The sequence below is a fragment of the Camelus ferus genome, chromosome 6, assembly GCF_009834535.1.
Source record: "Camelus ferus isolate YT-003-E chromosome 6, BCGSAC_Cfer_1.0, whole genome shotgun sequence".
NCBI classification, from domain to species: domain Eukaryota; kingdom Metazoa; phylum Chordata; class Mammalia; order Artiodactyla; family Camelidae; genus Camelus; species Camelus ferus.
In genome coordinates this window covers 62,069,611-62,091,842 of record NC_045701.1, presented here as the reverse complement: position 1 = coordinate 62,091,842, position 22,232 = coordinate 62,069,611, and the positions used below count along the sequence as shown (strand labels likewise).

The 22,232-nt window shown below is 36.5% G+C and overlaps 1 protein-coding gene across 1 annotated transcript in view; it reads right to left on the bottom strand.

Moving 5' to 3' along the window:
- SYNE2 (spectrin repeat containing nuclear envelope protein 2) overlaps positions 1-22,232 on the bottom strand; it is a 289,020-nt gene that overhangs the window by 122,892 nt on the left and 143,896 nt on the right. Inside the window, 9 exon segments of the mRNA XM_032482160.1 lie at positions 300-463; positions 465-566; positions 5,508-5,726; positions 6,794-6,938; positions 7,563-7,885; positions 9,728-11,448; positions 11,451-11,824; positions 12,963-13,228; positions 14,067-14,222. Coding sequence (XP_032338051.1) covers positions 300-463; positions 465-566; positions 5,508-5,726; positions 6,794-6,938; positions 7,563-7,885; positions 9,728-11,448; positions 11,451-11,824; positions 12,963-13,228; positions 14,067-14,222 — 3,470 coding nt within the window.

Genomic DNA, 22,232 nt, shown 5'->3' with positions numbered 1-22,232 from the left:
CACTGTAAACTGACTATACTGCAATTAAAAAAAAAAAAAGGTATTTCCCCTCAAAAAAAAAAAAATTGAAGGATATTCACTCACAGTAATACCAGGATGGAGAATGTGTGCTTGTTTTAATTATCATTAATACTAATCTTTTCCATTCTTTTTATACCTATTGTGTTGACTCAATTCGATTCTGTCATATTATCTGTCATTATTCTGTAATATTTTTACATCCTCGAAATTCAGTATTTTCTAAATTTTAAGCCTGAGTTGTCAAGCACGTTTCCTTAATAGTTTTTCATATATCTTACTTGCTGCATCGTTCTTGCATAGACGTGATCTCCTGAGACGCCGGCACAGTTTCCACGGCCCCCAAGCTTTCTGCAGCATTCTGCATGTTTCTTATGCGCTGCAGAAGTAGGGCCAGTAACAACTGCTGCTTCTCCGCATTCTCTTCATGTTGGCATAAACAGTCCTAGCAGCTCAGAGAGTTCCTCTGTGGTGACTGCCTCTTTTGTCTTAGAAATTTCAGGGAGTTCTTCTTGAAGATTATCTAAAATAATTGTTTCCCGTTCAATCTATTTCAATAAGCAAAAAAAAAAAAAAAGAGAGAGCCAAAATAAGTAAAATATACTCTGATCACTTCAGGACCTGAAACACACCTCGGCCATCATAATTTTTGCATACCGGCTCCTCAAAGGATTCTCAATGCTATACCTTGGTTTAAAGTAATATTTGTCTTCCTAAAGCTCAGAATATTATTCCTCCACTATCCCAATCCCATAGTTCCCAGCTATGGATCATGTAGATGTGTGATTAAAATGAGGTATTGTTGTTAGGAGCTGAATACTGTGTATTTTCATAATTTCTTTCTCCTGATTTTAGTTGCTCAAAGCAATTACTTCTGCTGAGACACCTAAAAGGTAGTTAGAACGAGCTCCACCAAACTGCATCCACAAAATAGAAGAGGTTGGGCAAGTACTGGATAATTTTTCTGCAGGTCTCTTTTCTTTCGCATTAAATCCCAATATGCTCCAAAAAGTAAGTCCAGTGCATCTCCATTACCTTGACACCTACCTACACCAAAGGGAAAGCAGCCCAAATTACTGGGCTAATCATGTATCTCTCAACCATGGCTAAATTTAGAACTCAGAAACACACCACCTAATAAATCAAGTATCTGGAAACTGGAGTTCCACCAGCCCTGAAACACAGAACAAAGACACAGAAAATCAGATCCCTCCTATTCCCTCCTCAAATCCCCTGGCCCTCCCCTCATCAGCACTGTACACCAATCACATCCTGTCCCAGCATTGCTCACATTCCTGCTCTGTGTTCAAACAGTCAGGCATCCTGCAATCTGGACATTACTGAATGTCACGCAGGTCAACAACATTTATGACAGCATGCTAGTTGAAATGATGAACAAGGACCTGGATGCCCAGTAAAACATGCCAGAGAGTGGGAAATAAAGCTTATGAGAATTCAGGCGCCCCAACATCAATTAGGTTTCCAGTGGGCCAATGGGCTGGGGCATGCCAGGACTTCTATCAGGTAAATATCAAGTTGTTCAATCTTGAACCTCTACTGCTAAGAAGGAGGCACAGCACTGGATGGGACTACTGGGATTTTGGTGGCAGTGTATGCTATACTTCTGACTACTGCTCAGATCCATTTACCGAAACACTGCCAACGCTGAGGGGAGCAGTGCAGCAGGGCCTGGCTGTGGTGTATGCTGCCCTGTCGCTTGGGCCATAGGTTGGATCCCCACTCACTAGAATGCATGGCTGCAGGTGTAGACTGGCTCCTCTCCAAGAGACCCAGTCATGGAATTTGTGCTTTCCATCACCTCAAACCTAAATTCAGTTGAACTCAAGTCCTGATTCTTGGACAGGCTGCTACACTTCCACCAGGGAACGGAATACAGGTTCCACTGGGTCATTTTGCCACCCCCTCTGCTGAAGAACCGGATTTCTTTAATGCAAAGAAAGGAATGGCTATGTTGACAAAGATAATTGTACATCTAGGGCTTCCCATACACATCACGGTTGGAAGAACTACGTCCCTAATTCAGGACTTAATGGAGCATCTCTTGGTGCTTTCAAGGCCAGTGATACCCATAAATGGGCAACTGTAGGACCCAGGACCCAGTAAGAGTAAAGTAACTAAAGGCACTAATCTTTCTGGTGTCAGCTCTCCTATCTCCCACCCTGCTTCCTCAGATCACTTTCCCCCATAAACCATCTGGTTACAAGCCCCTGTCTAAGGCTCTGCTCTCTGCTGTACAGCTAGTAAGTAATTAGGACGGGAACACAAGGGGGAAAACTAATTTTTTTTAGAACAATAATTTTACCCAAAAGCCAGGCAATTCTTCAACTTGTGAGTGGATAAATAAACTGTTGTACATGTGCCCAACAGAGTATTACTCAGGAATAAAAAGAAATGAACTATTGATACAAGCAGCAGCATGAATGAATCTCACATGCCTTAGGCTTAGCAAAAAAAAAAAAGGCTAAACCCAAAAAGGCCACAAAGTATCCGAGGCCATTTATATGCCATTCTGGAAATGGCAAAACAGAGTCATGATTGTCACGGACTGGCGGTAATGGAAGGGGCTGACTACGAAGGGGCTGACTACAAATGGGCACAGGGAACTTTCTGGGGTGATAGAAATATTCTAAGTCTGGATTTTATTGCTGGTGATGTGACCACATGCACTTGTCAAAACGCAGTAAACTCTCTACACTAGAAAGAGTGATGACGGCCCCCAAATTAGTAAAGTAGTTGCCACGAAGATTACGCATTCACTTTTCTACCTGGAAGAGGTTCTGCAGCCCTGGATGATTTTCCCTGCACAGAGAACTCTAACAAAAGTGGTTATAAAACTTTTAGGTTCACAGTCAGTTTATAAAGTTGACCCTAGAAAAGGAGAAGGAACCATAGTTGTTCCCTAAGCAAACACAGTGAAGAGACTGAATAAACCTGTAAGTGGCAAAAATAGGAACTAAAACAGAAAGACTTTTGGACCTTTGGTACAAGGGAGAGAAGACAGCCCCACACCTCCTGTTAATCTTTGAAGACATGCCTTTATTCCAGCACATCATCATCAGTGAGGCACAAAAAGATGATGCTGAATAAGCAGAAATGAATAAATCAAGCAGATTCTGCATAAGAGAACAGAGAGGTAAGATTTTGGAGGAGGAGGGGAAGTGGTAACTCAAAATTTAAATTAATTTTTTAATTTGCAAATTTAAATAGAGCATTTAAGTTTTAAAAAATCTACTTATACAAAACCTTTCTTCCATAAAGATACTGGACTGTTGTATTAGAGTAGACATTTTAAAGGCAGAAATTCATTTTGTCACATGGGAAATCACCAATCATGCTAACAGAATCTTGCATGTACAGGTATTTAGATGCTAAAACTTTTATTGAATGGATAAGAGCTATTTAAAAATCTTACATCAATCTAGCAAGTGTAAATAACATTTAAGTTGATAGTTCAGTGGTTAAAAATCAGTGTAAGTTTGAATATTCATCTACCACTCACTTCTGAAACTGGGCAATTTATTCAATCTCTCTGTATCTTACTCCTCTCATCTGTAAAATGAGGATAATAAAAAAATCTACCTTGTAGGAGTCTTACAAGGATAAATATAAATGTAACACATGTACAGTGCTTAGAACTATGCCTGACACATGCTCCACAAGCGCCCAGTAAGTGCTAGCAGTTGTTATTGTTACTACATGAGAACATATTTTGTTTGCTTTACTTTTTAAAAAACATTTTGTTAGCAGATACTGTCAAATGCTTGTGTGAATAATTACAAAGTTCTAAATGAACGAGTTCTGAGTTAATAAAATCTGATTGCAAATGGATATATAGCAACAGAAAGATAATGTAATAAAATAAAAAGAACAAAAGGTTAGATTAGTGCAGACCCGGGTTTGTATAAGAGCTGTCCCTCCACAAGAATTTACTAAGCCCCGACTAAGAGCAAGGCCCTGGCCAGATTCTAAAATTACAGCGGTGAGCGAACAGATGTGGCCGCAGCCCACAGCCCCAGCTCAATTACTAGCCGGGAGGGCTTGTACCAACTTAAGTCTCTCAGTAGTAACAGGTAATTCCTGTGAGTAATGCAAAGACTCAGGCATCAAGCATGAACTGTCTTCTTAGCACAGCACACAGGAACACAGTGCACAGTAAGAACTCAGTAACGGTGCCATTGTGGGTGGGAAAGAACTGAAGGCTAGCAGCCCTGCTGAAAGTATAACTTACAAAGTTCCTTCGAGTTTTAACATTCACGAGACTATTTACTAATCAAACCCCAACAACCCCGCCAAAATGATGCTCATCTTCGAGAATATCAAGTTTTAAACAGGAAAATATGATAGTGCTAAACATTTAAATCCTAAGGCATGTGACTTACCTCCAATCGAGTACTGATTCATTATATTTCTCTCTTAAATAAATTCAGCAGGAATTTTGACATGAATAAGAGAAAAGGGTTTTCATTTATGTTGTGATCTGTACCTCATTTATACCTAGTCCTTTGGAAAGATTAAAGAAGGTCCTAAGATACTTTCATACTATTTTAAATTTTCTTTCTAAATATATATGATGCTTAAGTCCTGAACCACAAGGGTTAAAATAGCATCTGTGATTGATATCTATTATGGAGGGTTTTTTTTTTTTTCCTTTTTAAAAATAGTATAAGAAGCACAGTCAGTTTACAATGTGGCGTCAATGTCTGGTGTATGGCATAATGTTTCAGTCATACATATATTCCTTTTCATATTCTTTTTCATTATAGGTTACTATAAGATATTGAATATAGTTCCCTGCACTATACAGTATAAACTTGCTGTTTATATAATATTATGGAGGTTTTGAAATATTCTTCAGAAAGAGTATCATACATATTTTTAGATCCATACTTAACAATTGTAGTTAATTTCCATAGTTAACAATTATAGTTAATTTCAAAATTAGTTGTTTATTATGAATAGTACCTAATTCTAACCATTAATACAATGTAGAGATGGTGATTTTTTCCTCCAGGGCAGGGGGAGGGAATTAGTATGTCTGTCTGTCTGTCTGTATGTATTTATTTATCAGAGGTGCTGGGGATTGAATGAAGGACCTCACATATGCTTAGCATGGACTCGACCACTGAGCTATACCCTCCCCTCCCTGAGACAGTGATTTTTAAGAGGGGTTAACTTATTGGCATGATAAAGATTTTCAAGTTCAAATGAACAAGTAGTCACTTCTGAGAATTATCTGACACCAAAAACAATGCCACTATCATGAAAGAATCTGAATCATTTTCTGGAGATGAATGTACTAGGAACTGCCATCTATGAACATTCATGTGTTGTGTACATGTGAGGTAAACAAATGGTGCACATTGAGTTGAGATTCATTTGGAATAAAAACAAAATGAAAGTAATAAAACCCTTTAAATGACGTTTGTGAGGACACTGTATGGCTTGACTGTTGAAAATGAAGCACTTACTTCTTCACTGACAAATTTCCACTCCTGCTTCAGTTCTTCACACCACATCTCCCACTCTTTAGCGGCTTCCAACAAACTCAGCCACTTCTCCCACAGAGCCGACATGCTTCTGAGCAGACACTCGCCATCACTCTCCGTGCACATGGGTCTCAAGTGTCTGATGACCTGCCGTAGTTTCATGAACCCTTCCTTGGTTGACACAAGATTTAACACCAGGGCCTTAAGGAAGAAAAGAAAAGGAATAAGAGGAATAGACTGTCTGTTAATTTTTTTTTTGAAACTTCCATACAATTTTGAATCTTGAACAATGATTTTAAATCATCTATAATATTACAGATTTTAGTCCTTTTGGACGCAGATGAGAATTATCTATGTACTACTGTATTGCAAATGAATTTGGAACTACAAGGATAAATAATGGCTCATAAACCACTTTTTCCAAGTGAGTGGGTTTTCAAAGGTAAATACCCTAGAAATTCATTACGTTATTTTAATGTAAGTCTCATATTTTACTAGGTAGCTAATTTGTGCAATACTTATTGTATCAACCACCAGCATATTATTTAGCTTTTTGTTTTCGTATATGTTTGTTTGTTTTGGGGTGGATGATGAGCATAGATGATTTTTTTCAACTTTTTTTTAACTGAAGTTTAGTTGATTTACAATGTTACATTAGTTTCTAATGTACAGCATAGTCATTCAGTTATACATACATATGTGTGTGTGTGTAGATATATATATACATATATATATATATGTATGTATTCTTTTTCATATTCTTTTTCATATTCTTTTTCACTACAGGTTACTACAAGCCATTGAATATAGTTCCCTGTAAGCACAGATGATTTAGAATGTTCTCATCCAAAGCCTAATAATACGGTAACATAGATTCTGATAGATGAAAATAAGCAAAAACTAAAATTGCTCAGTAATGGGGTATAAGAAGTAACCAGAATTTAGCACTTATGATAGCTGCATTAAATTCTCTGTCATTGATCCAGCAATGTCCAACAAAATAACATGCCAGGTAAAGCTTAACAAAGAATGGTCAATAAGGCCAGCATGCTACTGGGGAGAGGATTGTCCTGTGAACCCAACTTATAAAGTCTCTCAGGAGCACTGCTTCATCTTCCCCAAGGCTTTGGGTTTAAGGAATTTTTTTTTGACTCTCCAACTCTGGTTGAAGATTTCTGTGGGTCATAACAGAGCCACATCCCTGCTGCTTCCCCTGCTCTTTATGCCCGTTTTTTGCAGTCTTACTGGAGATTTGCAAATACTATTACCTTGCTCTGTTCCAAGCGCTCTAGAGCTTCTTTGTAAGACACTGGCAACGGGGACATGGACTGCCCAAGAACTGTCTCCATTTGACTGAGGTTACTGCAAATTTTCTCTTTAATTTTTTGATAGCACTTATAATTCTCGAGACACCTAGGGAGTAACAGTTAGAAAAAAAGTGATTTACATTTTATTTAGTGCATTTAAAAGTGGCCTAGTAACACTGTATGTGAATGCAAAAACTCGAAACAACCCAAATGTCTATCAACAGTGAGGTGACTGAATTTTACTACAGACAAGTACATAAAGAAACTTCAGGGTCATAATGGTTAAGTTTGAAAAAAACGAAGTCACAGAAGAATACACATACAGGAAAATGGGACACAAACATGCTGCAAAGATATTTTAAAGAGCAAGGACATGGTAAATTAAAAAAACAGGATAAAGGTTACTTATGAGAGGAGAGGGAAGGAGCGCACAAGAGAATCCAAAAGTCATCACATTTATCTTTGAAACTTTGTGTACAAAGCAAGATTTTATCATGATGTTGTATGCCATATGCATACTTTCATAAACATTCTGTTGTGTGTACTCAATATTAATTAAGAAAAAAGTGAAATAAGTACAATAGAATATTTGCTATAGTTTTCCTTAGATTGGGGTTTTTTCCTTACTTTTCCCTATTTTCCAAATCATTTCTAATGTGTACATGTTAAGTATGAAGAAAAAAATCTGTATTCTGTTCTTAAAGCATTACCTTTGGAAAGAATTACCTACCTTTCTACTTTAGCTTCTTTTACTTTGGCTGCTTCCCTCATGGCCGAGTTCTTAGAAAGTAATTCCTGCAGAGTGCACTGAAGTTGTCGCTGGGCTTCCGGGCTGCATACAGTCCCCAGATTCTCGGCGAGGTCCTGGATGTCTGCTATTGTGGATCCTAGTTCCTCCTGTTTCCAGCGAGGCCCCTCTAGGGACTCATCGGGATTACTGAGGTCTACTCGATGGGATGCAATGATGGCTTCAAGGGCGGTGATGATCCCCGCCGCCCTGGAGACTGCCTCATTATAGCGTGTCATATTTTCATAAGCATCATTCAAGGCGTTCTGGTGAATGGAGGTTAAATGTTGTAAAGAAACTGTCAAGCTTTGGGGATTTTTGTCATTCTTAAATTTTTGTAACGCATTCATAGTATGTCTCTAGGTCATATAAGAGTGAGCATCTCATGCTTTTAGTTTGACAATACTGCACTAATATTTTTGAATAACTTTTTGTTTGCATAAATTGTTTCCAGATTTGCAAAGAAATCCAATCTAAGTTTAAAAATACATCTCGGCGGGGGAGAGTGTAGCTCAGTGGTAGAGTGTGTGCTTAGTATGCATGACATCCTGGGTTCGATCCCTAGTACTTCTATTAAAAATAAACCTAATTACCTCCCCCACTTCTGCCAGAAGAGTATGTCCTTCATTAAAAAAAGAAAACAAAAAAAGCTTCTGCTTTTTGCATCCTCCATTTAGCCTGTAGTAACCATTTAGCCTGTAGTAACCACTACTTTGCCATCATATTAAATATACATCTCACGGGTCATGTCTAATGATGGATGTTCCTGCTCTAGAACTCTTGCATTAGACTATAAATTAAATAAAACAATTGAATATAGTTAATGTATATAAACTTAATCAATATTTGTGCAAAAATCTGAAGAGAACGCAGATAACCTTCCCACCCCTTAGACCTCTTGCATTTTTAAGTTAATGACTCTGCCACTAACTGTAGTTTGGAGCACCTCACTTAATGTCTCCAGACTTCAGTCTTCTCAGTGAAATAACAAACAGTTGAAACAAGTAATTTTAAAGGTCCCTTCCAGTCCAGCTCTAAGCATACCATTTTGGGGATTTATATATATTGTTTCTGGAAGCTTTATTAAAATCAGAGATTTGTTAAGTACCAATTTAAAGAACATATTAAGGTTCATATGACTTTACATTTTTATAGCATTTATACCTAGCAAAACAGTTGAAATATATTATCTAACAGCTATCTAACAGAATTAAAGAAGGGAGTTAATTTCCCCATTCTATAAACTTAATGTGACAGTTCTGAAAACACAGTGAAAGGCATTTTACTAAAACACAGTGTGTTCAAATGATGCTGAAGATATCTACCCTATTATTACAGGAAAGGAGGAAGTTTGCTGGAGTTGCTCTGCAACAGAGATTAGCAAACTTTTCCTGTAAAGAGTCAGACTAAATATTTTAGGCTTTGTGGGCCATCTGGACTGTCACAACCACTGAGCCCTGCTGTGTAGCGGGAAAGCAGTCACAGACAAGCCATAAAGAAATGGGCATGGCTGTGTTCCAATAAAATTTTGTTTGTAAAGTCAGGCACTGCGGGCAGATCTGGCCTTAATTTGATGACCCCTGCTCTAACATCTCAACATGAATCTTGGTTCCGTTACTACTGCAAGACCCTGAGAAAACTATTGATGGTTCTGAATTTCAATTTCTTTTTTTTTAAACAGGACTAATGACAGCACCCACCTCGCAGAGCTGCCGTGAGGATTAAAGTGTTCAGTACAGTGCTCAGACCCTGTAGGTTCTAAATAAATGTGGAGCTATTATCTTATGTTCTTTTCTCTACACTCTATTTCTTCCACTATGCCCTACTGTTTCTAAAAAACAAAACAAAACAAATAAACCCTAAAATTTTTTGGTTCTGAGCTCAACAGAGGCTATAAGGGATATAGAAACAAAGGTGTCAAACTCATCTTTTTCCAAACTGTCAGGCACTGTATTTAGATGTAGAATAAGTTGGGATTATAACCTAATCCTTTGCAATTTTTTAAAATGGCTACTCTCTAGTTAATGCAGATATTAACTAGAGTAAAACATAAAATCATGAAATTAAAACAAGTACACAAGCCAACTAATTAAAAAAAAAAAACTTACTGTGCGTGAATCAATGCTTGCATTAAGCTGCATGTGAAGATCTTCAATTTCGCGTAATTTTGCCTCCACATCACTAGCTTTGGAAGAGTTTTCCCCTCTCTGCTCCTCAAAAACAGACACAGCTTTAATGCTAAGCATTTCTGCCTGAACTTGTTCTTGAAAAGCTTCACAGTTATCCTTTTCATTTTGAATATGTTCAATTTTCAGATTTATAAGTATAGGCTGTTGTAACCGAGATTTTATCTGATTTAAAATATGGAAGGAATTTTCTAGTTTGTCCTGAAAATTTTTTTCATCCATTTCTTTTGGTTGGGATTCTAAGACTATGTGTTGGAGAACCTCATTTAACTTCTCATTTTCTTCTGCATATAGCTTTATTTGTTGTATTTCTTTCTCTTTGAATGAGTCATCAAAGGCCTTACTTTCACTTAATCTCTTGATTATCTCATGATACAAGCACACGACTTTCCCGATTCTCTGACTCAGAATTTGAGCACTGAGCTGCCTGCTCCCTGGTGAGGTATCAGGAGTTGTCAGCACTGCTTCAGCCCTTTTCTTAGTTTGCAAATCCATAGCCCTCACTTTACCTAGTGATGTTTGATATTTGCCATGTTCTGCCACAAATGTATCCAACTGCTTAACTTTTCCTTCAAGTTCCTTTTCTTTCTCAAGTGCTTGGGTTTGTAATTGGTCAAGTTGGGACCAATCCCAGTTTAGTCCTATACAATCAAACACTTCTTTGAGTTTCAGTACTTGTAGGATACCAGATTGGATACCAGTGAGTCGGTCTTTAAGGCTATACAACTCCTCTTTAACATCTTGATTTAATTCTGGATTTAGTAGCAGTTCATTGTGTTGTATGTGGTCAACCGCCTTCTGAAGCATAGATGTTTTTTCATGGCATTCTCGGTAAAAATTTATCTTGTGTTCTACTTCATCACATTTATTTTGAATGAATCTTTGTATTCTGTTGGCTCTAGCCTTAAGATTTTTCAATTGATCATCTAGAAATAATCTTTCAAACACACTTAGATCGTTACAGACATCTGTCTGTTCCTGAAGATGAGTTGAGATTACACTCTCAATTTCCTGCAATTCCTTCTGAGAAGTCGTCAAAGTGCCATGCTGATGTTCTAATTCAGCTTCTGTGGAGGTTGTTTCCATCTTGGGGATTATCAGCGTTTCATTTCCTTGAAGCAAAAGTTGAACCTTCCCTATTAATGCAAATATTTTGCTTCTTTCTTCCAACTTAAATTCTAATTGCTGTGATCTTTGAGTTGATTTTAAAACTAGCACTTGGTACTGATTTTGTAAATCCTGTAGGAGGTTATTTAAATCATTGCTCTCATGTGCTGTAAGGTTAGGAATATTACCTTTGACCTCTTCAACCAATGATTCCACAACCCGCTGCTTGTCTAGAATGCCATCATGCACCACCTTGCATTTTCTGATCTGTGAAAGAATGTCGTCTGGGAGAAGGGAAATGGTAGGGACGACTTCACCTAACAGATTCTTGACCCATAAGATAGTCTCTTTCATCCTGTACCGGGTTTCACACTTCTTGATCTGATTTTCCACCTCTACGTTTAATGGTTCCAATGCTTCCACTTGCTTCTGCAAATTATTTATTGCATCGTCTAAAGTCTTCTTTTCTTTTTCTCCCCAAATCCTCTTCATCTGAAATTCAGCTTGCCCTTTTAAAACAGAAAATCTATGCTTGAAGTCTGGAGTTCAGTGGCCAAGGCAACCATGCTCTGATTCCCCTCCTGTTCTGGAGAGATCAGCCTTAACTGCAGACACCGCTGCTGTTGCTGCAGAGAAACTTCAAGGGCTTGGACCTTACTCATGAGAAATGTAAACTCATCATGTCCAACTACTTCCTGGGAATACTTCTTCTGGACCAGCTGTTCCACCTGCTCCCAATCATGTTCAAGTTGCTTCATCTGGCTTTCCAACAGCTTCTTATCCATGTCAGTCAGATAGTTTGATAAACGTTCCCTTTCGATTTTCATCTTACTTAAAGAAACTTTCTCTTTTTCTATCAATGCCAGGAATTTTTTAATTTTGTCCATATAGGTTGCACTGTCTAGTGGTCCCCTAGAAAAAGAAGGAAAACAGAGCTTATTAATATTTACTATACCTCAACACGAGATTAGCTGTCATTAAAAGCAATTAATTCTGCTTTGAATTCACAGGAGATCAGGTTGTCTGTAAGAACACTCTGTCCTTAAAATAAGTCAGAATCTTGTTTACTGTGACTCTCATTTAGTGTGTGAGAACGCAGAAAGCTCTCCTATGAGTATCATGAAAATGCAGAACCACAGGAAAGGAGTGAAGAGTGGAGGGAACAATGTATGTAAAAGTACTCTGTAACCTGTAAAAAATGTGTACATAGTTAGCATAGGACTAAGGGAAATGATGCCATCCAACAACTTTGTTATCATCTTACCAACATTAATGTTAAAGAGACTGACTAAGAAGGTAAGATCATCAGACTAATCTTTTAAACATAAAATTGTTTCCTCAAGGGATATCACTGAAAGTAAATCCCCTTTAGGCAAAAGTATAAAATAAACCTTTTTAATAATGAAAAATATGTTTATACATTAAGATTATATATACAACCTTTTGCCATCATTTTCAAAGGAGTACTTATATGTAAAAAGAAACCATTACAATACATATATATTCAGTATGTTCCAAACTATTGAAACCAAGTATGCTAATATTAAACAGTTGTATACATAATGTTTCTGCCACCCCCACCGTAGTTTAGAATAAACTCTTGACCAAAAAAGTACTAAATTTCATAGGACTTAAATCTATTTTATGGATATTTATAGTGTGAGTTAATACTTTAATAAATTAATTTGTAAAATAAATAATTATAAAATTAATATGAATATTTTTTGCATGAAACCAACAGAGTTTTCTTCAATGGTTTCCACATGAAATTAATTTAAGTATTGAAATCATAATATTTGTTAATAGTATAAACTCTTAACACCCTGGGCCTGTCCAATTATAACGGAGCCTACGGTTGAATAAAAAGAACGCATGTCCTCGGGGGTGGTGAGTGTAGCTCAGTGGCAGAGCACTTGTGTGGCATGCACAAGGTCCTGGGTTCAAACCCCAGTGCCTCCGTTAAGGGGAAAAAAATAAATAAATATACTCCAGGAGCTCAAAAAAAAAAAAAAAAAAAAAAAAGAACACATGTTCTAATTCTTATACTTACACTTTTAGACTTTCCTTTTCTGTCAACAAGGCTTTCATTGAGGATTCAACTGCAGCAAGGTGTTTCTGAAAATCTTCAAGGAGACCGTATTGGCTTTCTTTATTTTTCTTCAAAGTCGTAAGTGCCTGAAGCAGACTGTCCAAGTGGTGCACTGAATGTCTTTCACGGTGGGGAACCAAGGCACTGGTTTCCACTTTGTTAAGATCTTTAGTTTCTTCAAGTGGTTCAATGGCTGCTTTCTTCGCTTCCAACTGGGTATATAATTCCTAAAAACAAGTCAGGGCAATCAGTAAATATACACTCATTAATTCACTCATTCATTTTTTACCCCTGGCTCTTCCCTTTCAGTAGCACATTCTAGCCCAAGAAGGTATTTTAAATATTTCATCTGCACACAGAGAAACTAAAGTCCTGACATGTAAAAGATTTTTTTCACTAGAATCATGTTAAAATCTAGACTAACATTTACCATTGGTCTAACATTTAATAGCAGTTTGATTATCCTATTGTGTTAAGAGGTTCTGCAATGTCCGAAGAAGATTTACTTTACTTTTATTATTTAAAGGCATTCTCTCTCTTTTGTTTTAGATAACTGTTTACTGCTACGTAAACTTAGCTAAAATTTAAGGCTCATTTTAAAAAACATGGTCTTATATTGGACTTTCAGATGCCTCTCCATAGCTGTAAGTACATAAATACATAAACACAGCTATATAAACAGCTGTAAAAACAAAGGAGTGCCCCATAATGCTGATAATTAGGAAAAATAAAAGGAATTTGTTAGAATCAGAAAAATACATACGACTAAGAAAAAAAAACGATGACAAGTCAGAATCTCCAAATTTTGTTACTGAATAAGTAAGTTTTTTGGAACTTTGTGAAAGAGAAAGACTAATGTTCATTAAACTCTTCCACTTTTTAAATGGAAAGATTTATACAACTTACTGATTAGTACATAATTATATAGTTACCAAACTGATCATCAGGCAAAGGTTAAATAAGACTTTTCATTCTGTGCAAGCAAGTTTTTGGTAATTAAAATATATTGTATTGCACTGGATAAATGATGCAATCATGTTGTCAGTGTTTTTCTTGTTTCCATACCTCTATCTCTTTTAATTGTTCACTTCTTAACATAACATCTAATTCTAAAGGTTGATTTTGCAGCTCTTTGACTTTCTGCTCATCTGCAGTGTTTTTCATGCTTTCTTGAACATCAAGAGAAAGTTGTTTTGACAAAACCATTTCCACAGCTGAATTCTGAAAACATAAAAAGATTAATTGCTGAATAGCCTACTTTCCAAATAAATCATTTTTATTTTTCTTGATGAAAACATTCCAGTTTCTTCTATTTGCTCAGATTAAAGACTTTCAAAAAGTCTATCTGGGCACTACCAAAGATGATTTTACCATGCAATATTTAATGTCAATATCAATATCCCAAGAAAAATGAAACTTTTTTGACAAGATAGGTTAGGATCTAGCATTGCTCAATTATATACCAAGGCATATGTATAGTCTTTGAAGAGAGAAAACAAATATGGAAAAAGCAAAAGTTCCAAAGTTTATACTTGGTATTCACCATGATGCAGAGGGCTGGGGAAATAACAGGCATTAAGCGTTACCCATCGGTAAAATACTAAGTGGACAGGTGAAAACCCCAAGATTTCACATTTTACAATATTAAGAATGTTATGCCTTAAACCAAGTAACTATAAGAATTCCAACCTGGGTATGACAGAACAAGTTATATATGGAATAATTTGATCTCTTCTGAAAGCGCTAAGAGCTTGAGGTTCCCAATAGTATATAGAGAGATGGCGTTTGCATTCATTCATTCATTCATTCTTTTAGAAATATTTGCTGAGCACTAACATATACCAGGTACCATATCAGCAATTTAAAAAGATTTCCCATTATTTTGCTAAGGTATTCATTTTTATTTTCAGGTTACTTTATAAGTGAAATATCATTTGATTTTTCCATATACTTTCATGTGGGTAAAATCTTTGTGCTATCAAGTCTGTGAATAAAATGTGTCCACATCCCCGGACAAGGTGGAAGCTGTTGTCTTTAAAAATACTGTCTAGATAGTAAGTAATGTAAGATGTTAACAATAGGGGAAACAAAAAAAGACAACCTATAGAAAGGGAGAAAATATTTGTAAATGATGCAACTGATAAGGACTTAATATCCAGAATATACAAGCAGCTCATACAATTCAATAACAACAACAACAAAATCAAAAATGGGCAGAAGACCTAAACAAACATTTCTCTAGTGAAGACATACAAATGGCCAACAGGTACATGAAGAAATGCTCAATATTGCTAATTATCTCAAGAAACATAAATCAAAACTACAATGAGGTATCACCTCACACCGGTCAGAATGGACATCATTAAAAGAATCCACAAATGATAATGTCAGAGAAGGTGTGAAGAAAAGGGAACCCTTCTACACTGTTGGTGGGAGTATAGTTTGGTGTAGCCGTTATGGAAAACAGTATGGAGATTCCTTTAAAAATTGAAAATAGAGTTATACGATCCAGCAATCCCACTCCTGGGCATATATCTGGAGGAAACTCTAATTTGAAAAGACACCCCAATGTTCACAGCACTATTTACAATAGCCAAGACATGGAAGCAACCTAAATGTCCATCTGTAGATGAATGGATAGATAAAGAAGTTATATTTATATACTGGTATATTTATATTATAGAAGTGCTATATTTATACAATGGAATACTACTCAGACATAAAAAAGAATGATATAATGCCATTTGTGACAACATGGATGGACCTGGAGATTGTCGTACCAAGTAAAGTAAGTCAGAAAGAGAAAGACAAATACCATATGATATCACTTATATGTGGAATCTAAAAAAAAAAAAAAAAACAATGACACAAATGATCTTATTTACAAAACAGAAATAGATTCACAGACACAGAAAACAAATTTATGGTTACCAAAGAAGAAAGCGGGTGGTGAGGGATAAATTGGGAGTTTGGAATTTGCAGATACTAAAAGGCTACAAATAATTGAAATGATTTTGCATACATCCTCATGTGAACTATGGTTAAAATCTTCACGGAAGGCAGCATCTTGGCGAAAAGATCCAGGAAGGCTCTGAGAGGAAAGGAGGGAGGAGCTACATCACAGATTTCCCTGGCCCATGGGTGCTTTTTGCCACAAGCCATGATCCTATGAGACAGATGCCAGCCTCCCGTCCACCAGATGGTTACTGTTATTTAGAGCACCCCCACAAATCCACCTACAGGGAAAGAGCACTGAGCTAGAGGTGTAGATACCAGACCCAGGAAAACTTTACTGCTTAGCAATCACTTACTAGGAATTCAGAGCCCTGGTCTCTCTTACCTGATGGGCCAGTCACTCGAGACCTAGCCACATCTGTAACGTGCCATTGGTAACCTGCCTTCAGTGGTCACAAAGAGCATTCTGAAAAACCTGAAATCACCCCAACACACCATTTGTTTACCAAATCCACAAGTAGTGTTTCTATTTTGGCAGAAAATCCAACAGAATCCCTCAAAGGAACATTGTAATTTAAAAGGTAACATTCCTTTGTTCACGTCCAAGAGGTTAGAACTCAGACTCACTCCCTGATTGGCTCCTGGAAAGATTCTTTTGTAACCAGTCATCCTTTGTCCATCATCCTTGGCTGTTTTTTTATTTTGATTTTGCAGGCTCTTTGAAACATCTTCTTTTAAATTATATTTCAAATATATTTAAAAGAACCCAATATAACAAATACTCATTACCAATGACACAGATATAAATGATATAATTTTCTACATTAAAAATACAACTTAAAGCCTAGTTCTCATCCCTTTTCATCTCTTCCTCCCCAGAACTAACCACTATTCCAAAATCCACACATACATGCTTTTATACTTTGACTACATATGTTAATATTCATCCAGTATTGTTTTATGTATTTTAATTCTTATGAAATTAAAATCATGTATGTATTATTTTATAACTTGGGTTTTTTTTTCACTCAGCAGTATGTTTTGAGATTTAATACGATGACAGATATAAATCCAGTACAGTCATTTTAGGTTTCTATACTGTTCTGCTGTCTCCATGAACACGATTTATCTGTCAGGCTACTGTGAACATTATCATTGCTTCCAATTTTTCCTACTACAGATATTGCTAAATAAACACCCTTGTGTAGGTCTTCCTGCACATATGTGAGTTTCTCTGGGATGTTTTCCTAGAACTGAAGTTACTACTTTCGATTCTCCATAGTTACTGATTTGTTCTCCAAACTGAATTAGTTTTTATTCCTACCAGCACAGTAAGAGAATTTCTATTTTCCCTAAGCCTCTCTGATATTTGGTGCTAACATTAGACTTTAATTTCTGTCAATATAGTAGGTGTGAAATTAATATCATTATTGTTTTATGTTCACTGGCCATATGACTCTCATCTTCTGTGAATTACTTCTGCATGATCATTGCCTATTTTTTATTGGGTTGTTCATAATTTTTGGTGTTGTTTTCATATTCTGCATACTAATCTTCTGTTTTATGCACTGCAATTATCATCTTCCAGTAGATTGTCTTCGAACTTTATATGGGGTATCTTTTGTTGAACATGACTTCAATGTTTTAATGTAGTCAAACTCATCACTCTTTTCCTGTTTGGGCTTCTGCTTTTAGAGTATGTTTAAAAACAATCTTCTACACATTGAGATCTCAAAAATAGAATGCATTTATATAATAATTTACATAATATTTATTTATTGTTTGCCTGTTCCAGGTTCTCTGTACTTCTTCAAACTGAGGATTCATATTTTTCCTCAATTCTGGAAAATTCCCAGCCTTGCTTTTCCTCCATTCCCTCCAAGAATTCCCCCAGAATTGTGTTTGATCATCTCATTACATCCTCTGGGTCCTTAAAACCTCCTTCCTCTTTTCCATCTCTCTATAGCTCTGTGTTGGATTATGGGTTATTTTGTCGGTCATATGTTCCAGCTAACAAATTCTCTCTTCAGGCTATGTTACGTTTGCTACTTCACTTGGCCAGAGCAATCTTAACCTCAATGACTTATTTAAAAAATTCACTGAAGTTCCAAGGGGTTGTTTTTAAGATCTCCCCTTTTTTCACGAAGTATTTTACTCTTTCATTATGATTTCAAATCCATCTTTTATATCACTAACCATTTAAAACATATTGTTGTATAATAGCTTTCAAACTGCTATTTTGAAAGAGTATTTTATTTTCCTAGAGTATTAATTTCTCTCTTTGGAAGTGAAGAGGGCTCTTCTTTGTGGTAAAATGTTCCTTTGTGCTACTGACTGATACTAACTGATTCGTTATCAGACAATTTTTTTTTAACTCCACTGTGGGAATCCCTGTGGCCTGATTCGTAGAAGTGACCTGCCCCTTATATGGATTTGTGCTTGCTTCTTCCAGGTACCCCAAGAAGACAGATACTGATTTTCCTGTTAATTTCTTGACTTGAACTGCTCCACAATGCAAGGAGTATAGATTTGGATCCTAAACTTGTTTGAGATACACGTTTGGTTTTGATTTCTCATGGGGGACCGTCCTTTCCCACCTGCAGTCAGGATAAGCAGGTCCTAGTCCTAGTCCTTTCTCTGGGTTAGAGATTTTCTTGTCTACCTTTCTTCCAGGACACAAGATCTTCCCTGTGTCTGTTCTGGAGTATCCATTCCAATGCATGGACCCTCGTGAGCCCTTAAGCCCTGCAACATCTGATTCCTTCCCTTCTCCACTTCTCCTGGAATTTCTCTTTTAAAAAAAAAAAAAATCTATGATTAGCACAAATTTAAGACAAAGTATAACCTAATTAAGTGTACATATTGAGCCTCTGGGCATAACTGGAATTTTCAAAACTAATAACAAATTTAAAGTAGAAAACGCCTGACTGTTTTATCAAAACCCTGGTTGTGTTACATTGTTAACTATGTTTATTTTTTTTAAATTGTTACTTTTTTTCAACTACCGATCTTTCCTTAGAGTTTGGCCTGTTTGGAAAAGAATAAGAGGTGAGAAAGAATGTCATCAATTCTCCTAATGGGCAGGACCACAATATTGTCATCCTTGTGTCTTTTAATTCATGAAGTAAACATTTTACTTTAACATTTAAAATATTGAGCTTTAAACAATTATTTGAGCATTGTCTCTGTTTAGCAAACCTAGCAGCAGAGTCAAAAGAGATAAAGACCATAATAGCTTCACCATCCCTTTTCCCATCCAGGGGCAATGGCCCCATGGCCATAATAATTCTGGACAGTGAGAAGCTAAATTGATCACCTGTAACCTCCCAACGACACTGGGACATTGTCGTACACACTCTAGAGGATATGTTTCTTTCTTCTCTAAAGCATTCCAACATGAAGCAGTGAAAAATAATTCTAAGCATAAGCAAACAGCCATCACCTTTAGAGACAAAACCAAATAGCAGGTCAGCATGGACTCAGAGGCTGCCTCTTCCTTTTAGCGTATAGTCTAAAATGTTAACACGACCTGGAAGGCACTTGTGACTCAGCCAGCCCCGCCTACCTCTCAGGCCTCACTCTGTCACTCTCCTCTCCTCCACCCTCTATGCACTGGCCTTAGTTCAGTTTCTGACTCCTCAAACTCCCCCACAAGAGGAAATTCTACTTCCACTGCCAAGAATGTTCCTAGCACACATTTCTGAGTTCTGTTAACCCCAATCCACCCTGCTGGTCTCAGTTCAAGTGTTTCTTCAGAGAAGCTCTCTCTGACTACAGTTCAGGTCAGACTCCTTTACTATAGACTCTCATGGAAATGTGTTCCTTCCCTTAGTTCCTGTAATTAGACTCTCATCAGTGAATTAGGTGCTTTGTGGGTGTCTCCTCCTCTAGACCAGAAGCTCTATGAGAACAGAGATCACGTCTATTTTCACTCACTGCTGAACCCTCACTGCCTGTTCAATACATTTTTATTGACTGTATGTATAAATAAATTCACATTAGAAAAAAAAGAAAATTTTATTTAGTCTCCGATTGTCAAGATTAACAATTGGTGGTTTATAGAGTAGAGTGGGAAGAAACTGAGGAGCCAACAATCTAGCAGTTCTTGACCTGACATCTGCTAGAAATGCTAAGAACAAGGTTTGATTGGGCTTACAGAGAACAGAGTAGAGAAGGATGGAAACACACACAAGAACTCAGTAAAGGGTCCACTGAAATCAGGTACAGCTCAGCATATTAAACCTCAATTAACAACCCATGTAACTAATACATTTGATAAAATGGTGGGGTAGACCACCACGCATCAGGCTGAGTAGCAGATACATGGGTTCTAGCCCCAGCTCTGCTAGAATGAAAACTTGGCCAATTAACAACTTCTGACTTTAATTCCCTAACTTGAAACACAGCATCAAGATACAAATTTCTAAGGTTCCTCAACCTCAGATTTTAGGACTTCAGAGCATGTTCTCAAATGCACGCTGCTCTCAGATGTTAATACTAAGTTAAGATGACTTAACTATGTAAGTCATCTGTCCTGTAAAGAAACAAACCTTGGACTGAGAAAAATACCTCTAAAGTAAGAAGCAAGATTTGCACCCTGGCCAGAAGAGTGAAGTAGTACACCTGGAAGACAGGGTTGACACATGACCCAAATATGTGTTCAGCTACAAAAATTTCTTTACTGAGTTACTAGGATAACCGACACCAGAAAGAGACACTCTTTACCCAGGACTGGAAACTCTTCCTTTGCATTCTACTACTGACTCTTATGAGCATCGGGTTGCTCACCCACAGCTGGACGCCCTGCGTGTTTTGTATCTGTGATTATCCGCCTTCCAGGACTTCTGTACAGGTGCCTTCTTAAATATTGAAATTATAAATGCACAGAAAACGTTGAAAAAAACAAAAAACAATTCAGACATACTGACTAACAATTATACCTAATGATGAGGAAATTAAGTAATTATAGACAAAAGATTGTTGAAAAGTAATGATGTCATGCAGGTTGACATTTGGGAAGGAGGGCGCAAGAAAGATCACTCCATATGGGTTAAGCTGTAATGTTGCTTTATGACTGTTTAGAAAAATAATACATGAAAAATGTATCAGTTTCCCTGTTTGCCTCTTTATCATTTTCCTTTTTGGACACCTAGAATCTTAAGAGATCAGTCCTTACTTTTTATCATATCCTAATTTGTTACTTCAGGGGGAGGTGGAAGGTAGTTTTGCCTTTTCATATTTAAAAAATTTTAGAAATTCACCTCTGTAAAAATATCCAGTGTGATCTTGGATCATAAGTGTCCATATCCTTCAGACTACATTTTATAACTTCTTTTGTCTCTAAGTCTGCCTTAATATTTTGGTATTAAAGAAGAAGTCAGCCAAAGGTCCAGAACTAAAATATTCCCTACATTTCATCTAAAATGAAATTCTTGGCAATGGATTCAAACATATGCATGCTTTAATGGCAATTTTTGAAAAGTGCAATTACACATTCAACAAAACTCTAAGACCAAATACAAGCTAATAAAAAAAAATTAAATAAAAACTTCCTAAAAATTCTCCTGGAGATTATTTTATGTAATCTGATAAAAGCCCCTCTAGATTCCAAAAGGCACATGAAATGAGCATTAATTAGATATCTAATTAGCATTAGATTTTACACTGTGACAACTGTATTCTCACTTCTAGCTGAATGACTGGCAAAAGAGGTCTCAATAAATGTTCTTAATGAATTAAGTGGTTATTTTCACTGTCACAATAGATTTTGATTAATCAGATTTATAACTCTGTAAATTTTGCTTTTATGTGCTATATGTATTCATCATACAGAGACTCCTGCTGAAGTAATTGATACTTGTGTCTTACATCTGTCAAATTATATTTGTATTACATTTGATGATGCATACTTTGATTTATTCTAGTTGTTATTCAACTTTAAAACTGCTCTTGATCTTACATGGTCTAATGTTACATAGAATAAAGTAAGTATAGTCAGTACTTAGAGTAAATAAGAAGCACAGATTCAGAAAAAAAGGACTCATGTTACAAAAGGAAGGAAAAAGGGAAAATGCTGCTGGAGAATTAAAACTAGCTTCCTATAGTCCTGACCTGTGAAAATATCTGCTCTGGAAAAAAAAATCATTTTAGTGAAGTATCATAAATTGTCAATAACTCATCATTCAAGATTAAGTAAAAGCTTAGCGTAAAAAAAATCTTATTATTGGTTTATGATCTTTATTTAGTTTTCAATATACACTATTGAATTTTGGGAGT